This window comes from Musca vetustissima, unplaced genomic scaffold (assembly GCF_032173495.1).
Source record: "Musca vetustissima isolate MV318-11 ecotype Yass unplaced genomic scaffold, APGP_CSIRO_Mvet_v1 utg111203, whole genome shotgun sequence".
NCBI classification, from domain to species: domain Eukaryota; kingdom Metazoa; phylum Arthropoda; class Insecta; order Diptera; family Muscidae; genus Musca; species Musca vetustissima.
This window is the reverse complement of record NW_026887911.1, coordinates 1-17,564: the sequence shown is the minus strand read 5'-3', so window position 1 is coordinate 17,564 and position 17,564 is coordinate 1. Positions and strand designations below refer to the sequence as shown.

Here is a 17,564-nt window from a genome sequence, read left to right as displayed (position 1 = left end):
CATTTGCCGCCGTGTCTGTTATTTATTTTTCGTGTATTTTGTTTTTGTAGTTTAGAAAAATAATAATTTATTTGTAAAACAAAATAGCAGTGCTTATTTGCACTGCAACCACTGTATGATATCGTTGATATCAAGTGCGTTATTGACATCATTGGGAGTTATGAGTGGTCAACAAAATCAAAACGTAAATCAACAGCAGGCGCAGCAGCAGCAACCTGGTGCTGCCAATCAGAATCAAAACCAGGCACAACAGAATGCCGGTGGTGATGGTGCAGCAGCTAGAGTACAATTAGCAGCAGCTGCTGGCGCTAATAATCATCAGAATCCAGCTGCTGAGGGCAGTATGGAGAGAGGCAGGTCAGTACAAATTTATTTTTGTTTTTTTTTTCACGATTTTTCGTTTTTTATTTAGATTTGGAAAACATTTGTAACATGTCAAAAATTAGTAAAAGAGGATAGCAACGGAATTTTCATTGCGTAGTGGAATTATTCACCTGTACATAGGGGAATGTAATAAATTTCACGGTTTAACTCTAGTTTAGTAAAAAACGATCAGATTTTTCTGAAATTTTTTCCAGAGTATTTTTAGGTATTTTTACCCTAATTATGGGGACGTACCCGGTTACTCAGTTATTTAACCCGTAAGTTCGCGTACGGATACCTGGTTATATCCGGTTCCGGTTAATATAAAATGGATATCATTTCAAAGGTTATGATATGATTGGGTTATCTCAAACCGTTTTGGAGATACAGTTTTGGTCCCCTTTTTTTTTTTTTTTTTTTGAAAAACTCCATAAAAGTATATCTTGTGCTCATTATAGTCACTCTACAGTCCTGACTCAAATGATTTCCCCTTTCCAAAATGGTGCGGTATGTGGCTGTATCTGTTGTGGATCAAAAGATATGGTCACATACGATAACCCTGTGTGAAACGATCGTGGTCAATGAGCGGTGAAGCACCTCAAACGGTGGCCAAACCCAGGACTAACGGCCAGGAAGATTCTGCTATGCATTTGGTGGGACTGGAAGTGAATTATTTATTATGAGTTCCTTCCATTCTGATCTCTACTGTCAACAACTGGCCCGTTTGAATATAGCAATAGACCAGATACGGCCTGAATTGACCAACAGGAGAGGTGTCGTGTTCCACCATTATTAATTATAATTAATTATCTAACTTGAAGTCGCCACAAGCAAAGTTTTGCGGTTTTCCATGTTATTGAGGGTAAAAAAACATTTTCGCCTAATTTTAGCTAAATTGCCTATGGCCTGCGGAGGTCTACTGAATTACACATAGGTTTTATTATTTTTGATGGGAGGTGGTTTCTATCTTCAAACTTGATCTAGGTTTTTGGTAATTTATTACTATTTGCAATGTTTGTATCAAATCAATTATTCAATTAACTTGATACTGGATAATTCCTTTGTGATGTAGGTAGTAGAAGAGGGCCGATAATTCCCATCATACAACATTATACAGTCGGGGTTATAAAATTAGGTTGTACAAAATTTAGTCCAAATCGGATAGTCCGTTCGCGTGATATTTAAAATTAATTTTTAGCCAATTTTTTTAGCATTTAGTGGGGGAGGTATAATAAACAGTGGACTGACTGACGGGACCCATCTTCGAACGTAATCTAGATATTACGATGTGCAAAGTTTCGAAGAAATTGGATATTCCCTTCGCTTCAAATAATTTTTGGTGGGTGAGGTACCAAAAGGAGTGGACCGGTAATCTCCATCTTCGAACTTACTTGGCACAGTTTGAATGAAATCGGTTACTAACTAGGAGAGTTATTGTGCGTACCAGCCGGCCAGACAGAGGGAGGGATATTTATAAAACGACTCCAATTGTGTGAAACGGATTTGATCCAAAGAAAAATTGGGTCTAAAAACATTTTTGCCGTATCAAAGTATGTATACCGTCATTAGAAATAAGGCGGAGTGTATACAAATCGCTTAGATACCTTAAGGTATTTATACACTTCACCACACTGTGGTACAGGGTATTATGTCTTTGTGCATATGTTTGTAACAGGCAAAAGGAAACGAGATAGACACATGGTTCCTTTTAAGAATATGCATAGAATCACTTTCTAAGTCGATTTATGCATGTCCGTCCGTCTGTCTGTCCATGTTAAATTGTAAACAAAGTACAGGTCGCATTTATGATCCGAATTGGATGAAATTTGGCATAGGTCACTTATTCGGCCCAAGGACGAACCCTATTGAAATTGGGAAAAATCGGTTCAGATTTAGATATAGCTCCCATATATATATTTAACCGATTTAATGTAAACGGTCCCTATATATCTTTCGATTTGCACGAAATTTGGTACAGCCTAATCATTTAGGTCTAGAATGATGTCTGCCAAGTTTCGTGAAAATCGGTCCAGATTTAGATATAGCTCCCATATATAGTTTCGTCCGATTTCATGTAAATGGTGCCCCAATGTCCCTATATATCTTTTGATTTGCACGAAATTTGGTATAACGTGCTGAATTAAGCCTAGATTGATGTATGCCAAGTTTGGAGAAAATCGGTCCAGATTTAGATATAGCTCCCATATATAGTTTCGTCCGATTTCATGTAAATGGTGCCCCAAAGTCCCTATATATCTTTCGATTTGCACGAAATTTGGTACAGCCTAATCATTTAGGTCTAGAATGATGTCTGCCAAGTTTCGTGAAAATCGGTCCAGATTTAGATATAACTCTCTTTTATTATAGACTGATTTTAAGTAATTGACGTACTAAGGAACCAATAGGAACAAAAGGTTCTGAAATTAGTATAACCTAACCTGTGACAAGTTTGTTTGAAATCGCTCAATATTTGGATAGAGCTTCCATATATATTTTCGCCCGATTTCAAGTAAATTGGGCATCAAACTCCTCATGTTAGTCAGATTGACATCAAATTTTGCACAACTTACAAAATTTAGCATACAATTACGTAGTTGCGTTTTCTAGAAGACATAGACCAACGGATGACCTATTTATATTTGTTTGAAGTCGATTGACATACTTTATGGATAGATCTAGGTAGATTCACATTTAGATAAATATCACATTTGTTTTCATCCAATTTTATGTTATAGTCCTGTTTAATATACCTATAGTGGTGAAGGGTATCATATAGTCGGCCCCGTCCGACTTTACTACTTTCCTTACTGGTTTTTTCTAACAAAATCGCTGTGTTTCACTGCGTTGCCTTTTTTCTCTAACACTGAGGTTCTGATCGGTCCCCTATTGTGTTTTATTTAAAATCGCTCAGGTTTCCTGAGGTCTCTGTTTTTTGTATAGAAAAATTCCTTCGATTCTTCTCAGATGTATTTTTCTCTATATTCGGCCACATTTTGAGTTCTTCATTTACTTATAAATCCAAATTTCGTGCAAATCGAAGGATACATAGGGACTTTGGTGCGCCATTTGGGAGCTATATATACATCTAAACCAATTTTCACAAAACTTAAAAGGCAACATTCTATACTTAATTCAGTACGCTTTGCCATTTTTCGTTCAAATCGAAAGATATAAAGGGTCTTTGGTAAACCATTTACATTAAAACGGACGAAAATATATATGGGAGCTATATCTAAATCTGAACCGATTTTTTCCCAATTTCAATAGGGTTCGTCCTTGGGCCAAATAAATTAGCTGTGCCAAATTTCATACAATTCGAATGTACAAATGCGACCTGTACTTTGTTTACAATTAAACATAGACAGACAGACGGACGGACATGCATAAATTGACTTAGAAAGTGATTCTATGCATATTCTCAAAAGGAACCATGTGTCTATCTCGTTTCCTTTTGCCTGTTACAAACATAATACGCTATACCACAGTGTGGTGAAGGCCATAAGTCACATTTTCCAAAGGTCCAAGATCAAGGTCCTAGATCAATTTCCAACCTGAGTTTCAGTATTCATTTTCTCCTGTCAGCTATTTACCATGGCATAATCCACTTTATATAAAAGTTTCAATCCATTTAAGGTATTTTGAATGTCCACCTCATGTTGGACGGTATTTTTATTTGTATTAAATTACCTATTTTATATGTATTCTTAATTATTTACTCTTACATTCCATAACCCTCTACCGAATATTCAAATTTATTGTCATGTAAAATGTACAATTCCCCTTATTGCAATTGTTAATTTTTTGTATACATATGTCACCCAGACCGAAGGCATTGCAAAATAATAAAATATGCATAAATTTTATTAATTAATTATGAATATGAAAACACTCATCGCCATAGTCGTTAATCGTCATCATTAGACCTCGGATTTTTGCATATTTTTTATGCTTTATCCGATTGGACTCAAATTTTGTATTTAGGCGTTTCATGCTTTAATTGATCGATATTTGGGGTCATGTCAAAAATATGCAAAAAATATGCAAAAAATATGCAAAATATATGCAAAAAATATGCAAAATATATGCAAAAAATATGCAAAATATGCAAAAAATATGCAAAGTATGCAAAAAATATGCAAAATATGCAAAAAATATGCAAAATATGCAAAATATGCAAAAAATATGCAAAAATATGCAAAATATGCAAAAAATATGCACGGTATGCTAGGTCGATATGCGATAAATATATGCAAAAAATATACAAAATATGCATTGTCGATATGCAAAATATGCAAAAATATGCAAAATATGCAAAAATATGCAAAATATGCAAAATATATGCAAAATATGCAAAAATATGCAAAATATGCAAAAATATGCAAAATATGCAAAATATGCAAAATATTCAAAATATATGCAAAATATGCAAAAATCTGCAAAATATGCAAAAATATGCAAAATATGCAAAAATATGCAAACATATGCAAAATATGCAAAATATGCAAAAATATGCAAAAAATATGCAAAAAATATGCAAAAAATATGCAAAAAATATGCAAAATATGCAAAAAATATGCAAAATATGCAAAATATGCAAAAAATATGCAAAATATGCAAAATATGCAAAAAATATGCAAAATATGCAAACATATGCAAAATATGCAAAATATGCAAAATATGCAAAATATGCCAAATATGCCAAATATGCAAAAATATGCAAAAATGTGCAAAATATATGCAAAAAATATGCAAAATATGCAAAATATATGCAAACATATGCAAAATATGCAAAAATATGCAAAATATGCAACAATATGCAAAATATATGCACGGTATGCTAGGTCCCAATATTAAAGATAGAACTTTGAAATTTTGCACATATATTATAATTACTCCTAGGATGTTTGGTATTGGCAATGGGATATATCGGTCCACGTTTTAGTATATCGCCATATAACGGTTATATATGTTTGCATGTTTTATACATATATTTAGCAAATTTTTCATAATGCCCCAAAAATCTAACAGTTGAACCATGAAACGCATAAATACACAATTAGATTTCTATAGGTTAAAAATAAAGAAAGCACACAAATTCGAAAACTACCCTGAAATTTTCTTTTTTTTTTGATTAAAATGATTGCATATGTGAAATATGTTGCTCATATTTGCATATATTTTGCATATTTATTGCATATCGACCTAGCATATTTTGCATATTTTTGCATATTTTTGCATATTTTGCATATGTTTGCATATGTTTGCATATTTTGCATATATTTTGCATATTTTGCATATGTTTGCATATTTTGCATATATTTTGCATATTTTGCATATTTTTGCATATTTTTGCATATTTTGCATATATTTTGCATATATTTTGCATATATTTTGCATATTTTTGTTTGCATATTTTGCATATTTTGCATATATTTTGCATATTTTTGCATATTTTTGCATATTTTGCATATTTTGCATATGTTTGCATATTTTGCATATATTTTGCATATATTTTGCATATTTTTTGCATATTTTGCATTTTTTGCATATATTTTGCATATTTTGCATATGTTTGCATATGTTTGCATATTTTGCATATATTTTGCATATATTTTGCATATTTTTGCATATTTTGCATATATTTTGCATATATTTTGCATATATTTTGCATATATTTTGCATATTTTTGCATATTTTTGCATATTTTGCATATTTTGTTTGCATATTTTGCATATATTTTGCATATTTTGCATATATTTTGCATATATTTTGCATATTTTTTGCATATTTTGCATTTTTTGCATATATTTTGCATATTTTTGCATATTTTGCATATGTTTGCATATTTTGCATATATTTTGCATATTTTGCATATTTTTTGCATATATTTTGCATATTTTGCATATTTTTCCATATTTTGCATATATTTGCATATTTTTCTATATTTTGCATAGTTTTGCATATTCTGCATATTTTTGCAAATTTTGCATATTTTTGCATATTTATAGCATATCGACCATAGTTTTGCATATTCTGCATATTTTTTGCATATTTTGCATATTTTAGCATATATTTTGGACATTTTATGCATATATTTTGCATATTTATTGCATATCGACCTAGCATATTTTGCATATTTTGCATATTTTGCATATTTTTTGCATATTTTGCATATATATTTTGCATATTTTTTGCATATTTTGCATATTTTTTGCATATCTCGTGCATATGCAAAATATGCAAATATGCAAAAAATTAAAAAATATGAACCCTTCAAATAATTCTAAATCCTTTGAAACGAATTTGTGTCCAATCAGAATTTCGATATCTTCATTATTAAAAAATATGCAAATATGCAAAATCCGAGGTCTAGTCATCATGTAAGAATAATAAAATAATATTTTATTTTTTCCTTGTCTTTGCAGCTGTTTATTACGTTATGCGAGCCAAAATTCATTGGATGAAAGTTCTCAGAAACACATACAAAGACCGAATAGTAAAGATCGTTGTGTGGGCCAATATCACAATGAACTACATACCACACGTTCCTTTGAAGCCATGAACGAGATGCGCAAGTAAGCTAACATTTTAAATACTATACAAATTTCAAATTGACAGATAATTTATTTTAAGAATTCGTTGAGAGTAATGAGAAAAAACAAGACATTGTCGAACATTTACGCACATTGTGCAGGGTATGCGTTGTGTTGTACACAAGAGATTTATGTCTAGTTTATGAATGCGTGGGGGACAACAGCAGTCACCTTATAGTATATGCATACAAAGTGCATATGTAATTTTTGTGTGCAATGTTGTCATGATTTTTTTTTTTTTAATTTTTATAAGGTCCTACTTTTTGTGTATGCATATCTTCATCTTCTTTTTTTATGTTAATCATATTTGTTTGTTTTTATTAATTGCCAATTCTCGTTTGTTGTTTATCTCAAAGCACATAAGCTACAACAAAAACAAAACAAAATGCTGTTATGTTTTTTTATTGTCAAATTCATTATGAATATTTATTTAACCCTGAACTTGGTAGCTGCTTAATAGGTAGCGAGTGCCATCGGTTAGCATTTATCACCATCAATGACATTGTTTGTTTTAGAATGAAATTTTGTATGTATTTGTAGTGGTGGACTTTTTTGAAATAGAATTTTGTAAGTTTATACAACAACGATTATGAAAAATACTTAACTCTTTTATTTCAATGCTTTTGTGTTGTTGATTTTTAACAGTTTGTAAATATTTTTATTTATGTATATAACAAAAAAAAAAAAACAATTCCATCACCTTTTTTTAACGATTCAATAATCTACAATAATATATACTTAAGAACAAATTCCATTGTCTATTTGTTTTTTGCTAAATATTTAAATATATTTGTTGTTGTCTACTTAAAGTACAAAAATCACGCACACAAACAAATTGAAAATCAATTCAGTGGGCAATGTTTATTCACCAGCTCTAGGTGATTTGAACAACGAAGCTAAAAATCAAAATATTTTGTTTTGCGATAATCCAAATACCTTTTTGAAATATTTTTTTTGTTGATATTTTCAAAGATTTGTCTTATTTCAGGAGAATTCTATACATATGGTTTATAAATTATTTGATATTGTACTCACAGGCGTATGATTAATGAGGGTATACATATATACATATATGAAAATGTTTGGAAAAAATTCTAGACTTTGAATCCGGTTGCGATCAAAAGCATCCACGTTATTCTATAAATTTCAACCGAACCACAATTATGTATAGTTGTTATCACTCCAGCTTGCAGTTGAAAACGAGGCTGGGAAAAAATCGTAGATAAATAATCTAGAAATAACCAGTAATGAAAGTAGTAAAGTCGAACTGGGCCGACTATATGATACCCTTCACCACTTTACATATGTATCCTATTCGAAGGAATATTGACATGAAATTGAACAAACTTAAAAAATGTGATCTTTATTATATGTAAACCTACACATGCCATTCTGCAACCTATGCTAAATTTTGTTAACATAAATAGGTCAAAATTATATATGGAAGCTATGCAATATCTAAATCTGAACCGATTTCAAGAAAACTTGCCCGAGATTAATTTATATTTGTTTCAGTACGTTGTGTCAATCTATCTAGCTATGGGTCTTTAGTGCACCATTTACTTAAAATCGACGAAAATATATATTGGAGCTATATGTAAATTTGAATCGATTTAATGAAATGACATACATAAGGTTGTACTAACTTAAGGGGACCCCCCATTCTCGGTGTCAAAAAATGTTATTCGGTTTTTGGAATCTACACTAATTGAAGAATGTCCCTACAAAATTTGAAGAACTCTTGAAGATATAGTCGATTTATTGTGTCAGCATCAAGTGACGGCAAGAGTGACTCTCAAACTTTAAACGCATTCTTATCGAATCAATATGGCTGGCACGATAAATCAAAAACTAATGACCCAATCGATTTCAAATTTTGGGACGTTTTTCTGTGAGTATATAGCTATCGTATGAACTAGGATAAAGCCATTTTGATAATTGTTCTGCGAAGTCAATAATCCTAGTTCATACGAGAGCAAGGCATGTACTCATTCTAACACCTTTGGAATTTTCGGATTCCGATTTTTTAGTGAGGAGTTATCATGCCCGCCATCAAAAATAAGGACTTTTCTTTGATCACAAAAAACAACAACAAAAATTTTTTGTAAATTATTTGTCTTCCTTTTTAAATCTTCAAATACATATGTGCAAAGTTACAAACCTTAACAAGCATTGGTATTCATTTACCAGCCCATTTAAAATCTTAAAAATAAAAAATCGAGAATGGAGGGGGAGTTCCCTTAAGTGAATTCTTTATACCTATATGGATTATAAATTATTTGATATTGTACTCTCAGGCGTATGAAAAATTCTAGACTTTGAATCCATTTGCAATCAAAAGAATTCATGTTATTCTCTTAATTTAATTGCTTTTCAACCAAATATATATATATATATATATATATGATACCCTTCACCACTTTGGGTATATTCTAAATATGCATCCTAACAGACGTCGAAGAAACATTGGCATGACCGACTAACATCAATCCCAACACATGCCATTCTGCAACCTATGCTTCTTTAACATGAATAGGTCGAAATTATATATGGAAGATATGATATACTTAAATCTGAACCGATATCAAGAAAACTTGCTCGAGATTAATTTATATTTATTTCAGTACGTTGTGTCAATCGGCCAAGCTATGGGTCTTTAGTGCACCATTTACTTAAAATCGACGAAAATATATATATAAATCTGAATCGATTTCAAGAAAACTTGACACACGTTAGGTTATACTAACTTAAGTACATTATACAAAATTGTGTGCCAATCGCCAAACTTTGGGTCTTTAGTGCACAATTTAAATCGTAAAATCGGAAGAAATAATATATGGGAGCTATATCTAAATTTGAACCGATTTTTACGAAAATTGGCACACGACATTTTAGACCTAATTTAGTACGCTGTACGAAATTTCGTGCAAATCGAATGATATTTAGGGACTTTGGTGTACCATTTACCTTAATCGAATGATAAATGCGAGCTGTACTTTGATTACAATTTAACATCAACAGACGGACGGACATGCATACATCGACTCAGAAAGTGATTGTATACATATTCTCAAAAGGAACCATAGGTCTATCTCGTTTCCTTTTGACTGTTACAAACATATGCACAAATACATAATACTCTGTACCACAGTGCGGAGAAGGGTATAAAAATATATTGCATTTTTTACCATTCTCCACACTGCGGTACAGGGTATTATGTTGAAAAATTGAAACTAATTTAAACACACGAGCTTCGTCTTACTTACCTTACTAACTCCGAGCACAAGCGGGAAAACGTGGCTGTAATGTCTGAAGTGTTGTAGTGTCAGTACCGGAGTGAGTAAATTGTGGGCAACGGTTATGTCGGCCTCGAACCCAGGAAGGAAGAAAAGATGATCGGATGTCTGTCTCGTTGAGGTGCAAGATCTGAATAGGTGCACGAGTTATTTTAATTACCAGATTGTAGATCACCCCTAGAGCGACAAGACAGAGAGAAGTGTATTGTGCCGTATACGATCTCTTCAAGTGGATGGTGGAACCACCACAATTTACGTCTAAACCATCCAGATCTCAGTTGTACCAAGACTACTCTGAGTTGTCGTGGTAGTTTCTGCTCTTCTGTGGCTATCATAAGCTAACATGAAGTATTAAGGAGGAAGGTGAAAATAGTTTTGATTGCTTAAAAAGGACAGAAAAACATATTACGTGCTAAGGTTGCACTTTTCTAACCACTTTAGGTAATGATGTTGTGGGTTAAAGCAAGTTCCATAGTTGAAAAGAAGCTTAGAGACGGTGGAAATTGAGCATCCACTAGTCAACTTTGCTCAGGTTCAACAGTGAGTTTGTTCTCTTAGTTGACAGAGTCGGCCAGATAGATCTTGACACGTTGCATCTAAGTTCGTTGTGCCAGAGTTCATTGGCTCGTTCGCTTCACCTTTGTCGGTTGGCGTAGAAACGGGCTTCGAGACAGAGCACTTCACACGTCGATCACCCTTAAGGATGACAGTTTGTGTCGGGGTGTGCTCACCGGCATTTTTCCATTGCATCGGGCTAGGCTTCGGATCCAAAGTCAGCTCCACAACTTTGTCAGAGACAGTGGTCTTCGCCGACTCTACTACTTCTCTCGAATCAGAATTTTGATCGAGCTGTTTGTTTCGGGAGGGAGATCTTCTCCCTCTCGAGCTCACGATGAAGAGCGTGCGGATAAGTTCTTTCGAACGTCCTTATGCATCTCATATTGCCCTTTATGAGGTGAACCTCTCTCTCCGAAAGCAAATTCTCATCTCGTCGTACGAACATGCGAAGATACGATACGGCACGTATGCAGTGCTTCGCGTCGGATGCTTCTCGGGCAGTTCCGATCTTTGAATCGTTGTCCGTTGTTGGGGTCTCGATAGATTCACCAAAGTCGGACCTTGCTTCAGTCGCGGTCTTCCTTTGAAGCTTATTGTTGGCATTTGCCGACACAGGACCTGTTGGAGTCAGACTTGAATTCGGTCGGTCAACAGGGTCTACACTTCCTTTGTTGATGCTACAGCAAACCTCCTGTGTAGACTTGGCCGGAATCACCGTAGTGTCCAGTTCATCATCAGTCAGGGTAAGATTTTGTAGCAGTTCCTCCGGAAGTGTATCCACACTTTGCTCTTCCGGTACAAGCCTGTCCAGCTGGCCGAAAAGTTCCCTAGTCTGTTCCTCTAGACTGTCGCGGATAGCACTAAGGATCCCATGTAGGTCGTCCCCAACCAGAACTACAGTCCTGTCAGTCGTAGACTGATTTTCATCAGTCTTGACTAGCTCGTTTTCCATTTGACTTGTCGGGTCGTCGTCTTTTTTTGGGGTAAACATGATGCGCTTGTAGCAGGTATAACTGAGGTGCCACACCTAGAACAGCCGGATCACAATCGCTTGATCTTGACGAGGCTTGAGATCTCACCAACGATTGCCGCCGTTTGGGTCCACGGGGGATCCGAAGATCCCCAAGGTTTCCACGAAGTGCAGAGAAAAGAACAGGCCTAGTTTGACCTAGGTCAGCTCCACCCTGCACATCGTAGATATCCCCTTCCTATTCGTTTAACTCTACGGGCCTTCGGCTTCTTATTTCAGATATTCACGTACGACTCGCGTCCAAATAAAATTTGCGATCTAAAGATTCAAACTTAGCTGGAAGATTGTTCTAACGACGTCCTGCCCAATTACACGGTCTGTTCTAGTTGAGTCCTGCATCCGGAATCCGTATTGATGATCAGTAACTGAGTAGCATTGACGAATGCTTTGGAGTAGCAATGCCTGAAGTGTCTTACGTACTGGCGACAAAAGTGATATCGGCATGTATGTGCTGGCATCCATGCCTTTAGTAGCGGGGTGATCCCGCAATCCATTACGATTTGGGGTGAGCTTCGGTGTCGGTCTCTGTGATTCTTGCTTTGGCCTTTTTCAGCTTCATGTTTGTTTTTAGAAAAACTTAAGAAACCATGTTTTTTTTTGAGGATTTAAGGTCGACAATAGTATAACCTCATACCATGGTAAGGACTTGGTCGGCAGGGGTGGGAAAGTGAGGCATGGGAACGTTCGATTAGAAAAAAAATAACTTAGTCTGAAAAACTTGTTGATGCACCCAAGTATCAACATTTATCGTGCGAAACCCCCAATCATTTGATTATCTTTCGGTGGATGATTATACCACCGAAAGATAATCAAATGATTGGGGGTTTCGCACGATAAATGTTGATACTTGGGTGCATCAACATAATAAGATAATAAGATAATTATGATTATACCATTATGTCTTCAGGTTTTAATACTAACAGTATAGGGACAATAAATTCCAGATATTTAGCCAACAGCACTAACTTCTCCTTATACCACATTATAGCTATTATCGTTAACTGAAAAATCTGCAGAAAATTTATTGAGGTGGTTTTCGATAACCATCGGTACTTTTACTCACACTCAACAACAAAATCTAGGAAGATTTTTTAAAAGCTTGTTATTCAATTGTATTCGAATACGATGTGATGTTGAAGCCGCTTTTTGAAAGTCTTATAAATAACCTCCTTCTTCTATTCCCTTTTCCAGACAAAATCTTCTCTGCGATGTAACCCTTATTGCTGAAGATATTGAAATACCGGCACATAAAATGGTCTTGGCATCCTGCAGTCCATATTTTTATGCAATGTTTACAGGTTTCGAAGAGTCACGACAAGGACGTATTACTTTACAGGGTGTCGATCATCATGCACTCGAATTGCTTATTGAATATGTGTATACATCGACTGTAGAGGTTAATGAAGATAATGTACAAGTTCTACTGACAGCTGCCAATCTTTTACAATTGACTGATGTGCGGGATGCATGTTGTGATTATTTGCAAACACAATTGGATGCCAGCAATTGTTTGGGTATACGTGATTTTGCCGATATGCACGGTTGTGTGGATCTGGTGAATTATGCCGAACAATATATTGAACAGCATTTTAAGTAAGTATTGAAATTGAATTCAAATTTGGTGTTAAAAGTAATTTTGAAATGTTTGTTTCTTTTCTTCCAGCGAAGTAATTCAATTCGATGAATTTCTTAATTTAACATCCGAACAAGTTATCTCATTAATACGCAATGATCGCATTTCGGTGGCCAGTGAAGAGAAAGTGTATGAATGTGTCATAAATTGGATACGATATGATCCGACCATACGTGAACAATACACTGCCGATTTAATGGAACATGTCCGTTTGCCACTATTGTCTAAGGAATATATAGCGCAAAATGTTGATAAAGAACCTCTATTGGAGGGTAATATTGTTTGTAAAAATTTGATTATTGAAGCGCTGACATATCATCTATTGCCAAACGAAATCAAGACACAACGTACAATGCCACGAAAACCGGTAGGATTTCCAAAAATTCTCCTTGTTATTGGGGGTCAAGCACCAAAAGCCATACGCTCGGTGGAGTGTTATGATCTGAGGGAGGAGAAATGGTATCAGGCTGCTGAAATGCCAAATCGTAGGTGTCGGTAAGTAGAACAATACCTATTTTCACTTCGATAGGCTCTAAAAATAATATTTGGAATTTTGTATTTTTTTTAGTGCCGGCTTGGCTGTATTGGGCGACAAGGTATATGCCGTGGGTGGCTTTAATGGTTCGCTACGTGTACGAACTGTTGATGTCTATGACCCCACCACTGACCAATGGTCTAACAGCAGCAGCATGGAGGCCAGACGTTCCACTCTCGGTGTTGCTGTTTTGAATGGTTGCATTTATGCTGTTGGCGGCTTCGATGGCACCACCGGCCTTTGCAGTGCCGAAGTTTATGATCCCAAAACTGAAGTATGGCGTTTCATTGCCTCCATGTCAACAAGACGCAGCTCCGTCGGGGTTGGTGTGGTAAATGGTCTATTATATGCCGTTGGTGGTTATGATGGTTTTACGCGACAATGCCTCTCCTCGGTGGAACGTTATAATCCAGAAAATGATACCTGGTATCCGGTGGCTGATATGTCAGCCAGACGTAGCGGTGCCGGTGTTGGTGTTTTGAAAAATATTCTATATGCTGTGGGGGGTCATGATGGACCAATGGTAAGGAAATCGGTGGAGGCATATGATCCCGAAACAAATCAATGGCATTCGGTGGCGGATATGTCATTTTGTCGCCGCAATGCTGGTGTTGTTGCCCATGATGGTCTACTCTATGTTGTTGGTGGTGATGATGGTGATTCGAATTTATCCTCCGTTGAGGTTTATAGTCCCGAAACAGACACCTGGAGAATTTTACCCGCCGCCATGACCATCGGACGCAGTTATGCTGGTGTGTGTATGATAGATAAACCCATGTGAATAGAAGAGCAGGGTGCATTGGTGAGGTGAGTAAGAAGAACGGGATGAATTAAAAGTTAAAAATGTGGAAAACAACTTGGTGACATATTGGGGGATGCCAAGATGAAATTGCCTAACCTAGTAACAAATCTAAATTCCAGATTTCATTGAAATCACATTTTGAAAAGTGTTGTCTTTCCTGCAAGGATGATACTTTGATTACAGTGAACTTTTGATATAATTTTAAGATCCTTCTTTAATTCCCCTTCATTTCCCTTTTTATTTGTTTTCCAGACAAGCGACTGTTATTGCCATTAATGGACTCGTGGATGATGAGAATAGTCAAGCTGAAGGTACGATCGAAGGTGCAGTAGGTGTTGTACAACAACAGCAGCAGCAACAACAAGCTAACAATCCTAATCAGCAACTACAACAACAACAAAATGCACATCCTCATTATGAAAATATCTACGAATCCATTGAACATTATAACGCAGCCGCTCGTGGACTTGGTGCTGAGGCCCTTATTGCACCAATTAATCCCAATAACAACAACAATAATGCCAATGCCCCTGCTGAAGAATTAATAGTGCCACCACCAACACCACAACAACCCCAACCACCCACAACAATGGGATCATCCGGAAACTCCGACAACAATAATACTCAACAAAATAAAACACGAATGACAACGAGCAACATTAATTATCGCAACGATTTATATGATCGGGCCAATGGCATTAATGCAAATGGTCCAACTGCCGGTGGAGGAGGAGGGGCAGGAGGTGGAATAGGAGTTGGTACAACAAATTATGACATACCAAGATCTGTAAGATCGGGTTTAGGTTTTAGACGTAACTTCCAATTAGATTTACATGCAGGTAAGAAGAAATTATTTTTTATAGTTTTTAATAATACCTTCTCATTTCTTATTTCCCCGCAGCAAATCCGCGTTTCAATGCTTTTCGTTGTAATGGTGCCTCGTGCAGTCATTACACTGCCAACAACACTACTTCGTCGTCCTCCTCATCTTGCCACCGCCAACGAAGTTTTGATGACACCGAATCGCAAAATTATTACAATCTCAATTATCAACCCTCGGTTCGTTATGAAAATATTTACGAACAAATACACGATGAACCCATATATCGTAATACAAATACCGGAGGAGGAGGTAGCGGTGGCAGTGGTGCATCGGCTGCTCGTGTCTATGGCCGTCTCAATGTCATAGGACATGGTATAGGACGGATAGAACGCCATCTCAGCTCATCGTGTGGTAATATCGATCACTATAATCTCGGTGGCCACTATGCCGTTTTGGGTCATTCACATTTTGGTACCGTTGGACATATACGCCTGAATACTGGCTCAACCACGACAACAAATAGTTCAAGTATTACTTCAACAGCTAGTTGTAATGGCGGCGGTTGTGGTACCACAGCTTCATCCTCAGCCGCAGCCGCTGCTCAACGGGATGCAAATAACGTCAAAAATAGCGCCTCATCATTTTTCAGTTGTTTACATGGCGGGGAGAATACTCAAAGTATGAGTAACATATATAAAGCATCGGGTAATCCTAACAGTAGTGGAGGAGGACCGACTGCTGCAAGCTCCTCGGTAGCTGGTGGAAATTCAAATTTATCAACGGGAAATTCGGGATTATGTCCAAATGGTAAGTTGGAAGAATTTTTTCGGTGGGTGTATGTTTTCGGCTGGGGTTGCTGTTTATATTTTGGGTGTGTTGATTAAAATTTTGAAACCATTATATAGCCCTTTTTGATTAAGCTCGCAACCAAAAATAGAGCTTGACAGCAAATAAAAATGAGTTGGAATTGTTTTTAAAACCATTTTTAATAATATATTCACTCGAAGTATAAGTAGCAACTCATATATTAGAAAATATCTTCATAACTTCTCATTAGAATTGGGAATATAATAAAAACCCTCTTTTTTATCCACCTTCATTTAAATTTCCCCTTCACAGTTAGTGCCACCATTTCTAAAGATCGTGAAAGTCGGGCCGCTTCGGCCGGACCCTTAATCAATCCAAATGCCAATAGTAACAACAACAGCAGCAACAACGATGCATCAACAAGTTCTTCATCAACTCTAACACTGCGTGCCACCGGTGCAATACCGAAAATAAAAAATCTTAACAGCTCTTCGAATACAAATCGCAACAGCAATAATGCTGAAAAGAATTCCAATGCAGCAACTGCAACAGAAAAAACTGTGTCTTCCCTGAAAAATGCTCTAACGAAAAAATCTTCTTCAAATTCTGCACAAAAAACTTCCGCACAACAAACGGCGTCGTCGTCTTCCACATCATCAACAACGACTGCATCTTCATCCGCCAACAATCCGGTAATGACTGAACAAAATGGCTCACTAAATCGCATTTCAAAATCAAGTCTCCAATGGTTGTTGGTCAATAAATGGTTACCGTTGTGGATGGGCCAGGGTGCCGCTGACTGCAAGGTGATTGATTTTAATTTTATGTTCTCCAGAGATTGTGTTGACTGTGATGCCGCCTCGGCAGCAGCTCAAATGTCTGCATATGGAACACCACGTTTTTCGGGATTGCCACAGGATATAGTACGTTTTAATGCCAGAGCGGAAATGCATTCAACTGCCGCGGCGGGTATGAATACTGCCGCTCCCTATAGAAGACCCTTACACAATACCCTAAATCGTTTGCGGGAAACTGATAATTATGGTACAAATGCAACAACGGCGGCCCGGCGTTATGAAGATCCCTCATATGAAAATGTACATGTTCAATGGCAAAATGGTTTT

At 36.0% G+C, this 17,564-nt stretch overlaps 2 protein-coding genes across 2 annotated transcripts; both read left to right on the top strand.

The window, feature by feature from the left end:
- Positions 1 to 300: 300 nt before the first annotated feature.
- Positions 301 to 14,789, top strand: LOC133335693 (ring canal kelch protein-like). The gene is made up of 5 exons (XM_061543995.1): positions 301 to 357; positions 6,789 to 6,938; positions 13,032 to 13,433; positions 13,504 to 13,968; positions 14,042 to 14,789. The coding sequence occupies exons 1-5, from the start codon at positions 344 to 346 to the stop codon at positions 14,787 to 14,789; spliced, it is 1,779 nt and encodes a 592-aa protein (XP_061399979.1). The 5' UTR covers positions 301 to 343.
- Positions 14,790 to 14,891: 102 nt separating this feature from the next.
- Positions 14,892 to 17,537, top strand: LOC133335694 (ring canal kelch protein-like; the record flags this gene model as incomplete). The annotated part of the gene is made up of 4 exons (XM_061543996.1): positions 14,892 to 14,899; positions 15,063 to 15,649; positions 15,712 to 16,440; positions 16,753 to 17,537. Coding segments are annotated over exons 1-4 (2,109 nt in total), but the record flags the coding sequence as incomplete, so codon positions are not given.
- Between the last annotated feature and the right edge of the window lie 27 nt (positions 17,538 to 17,564).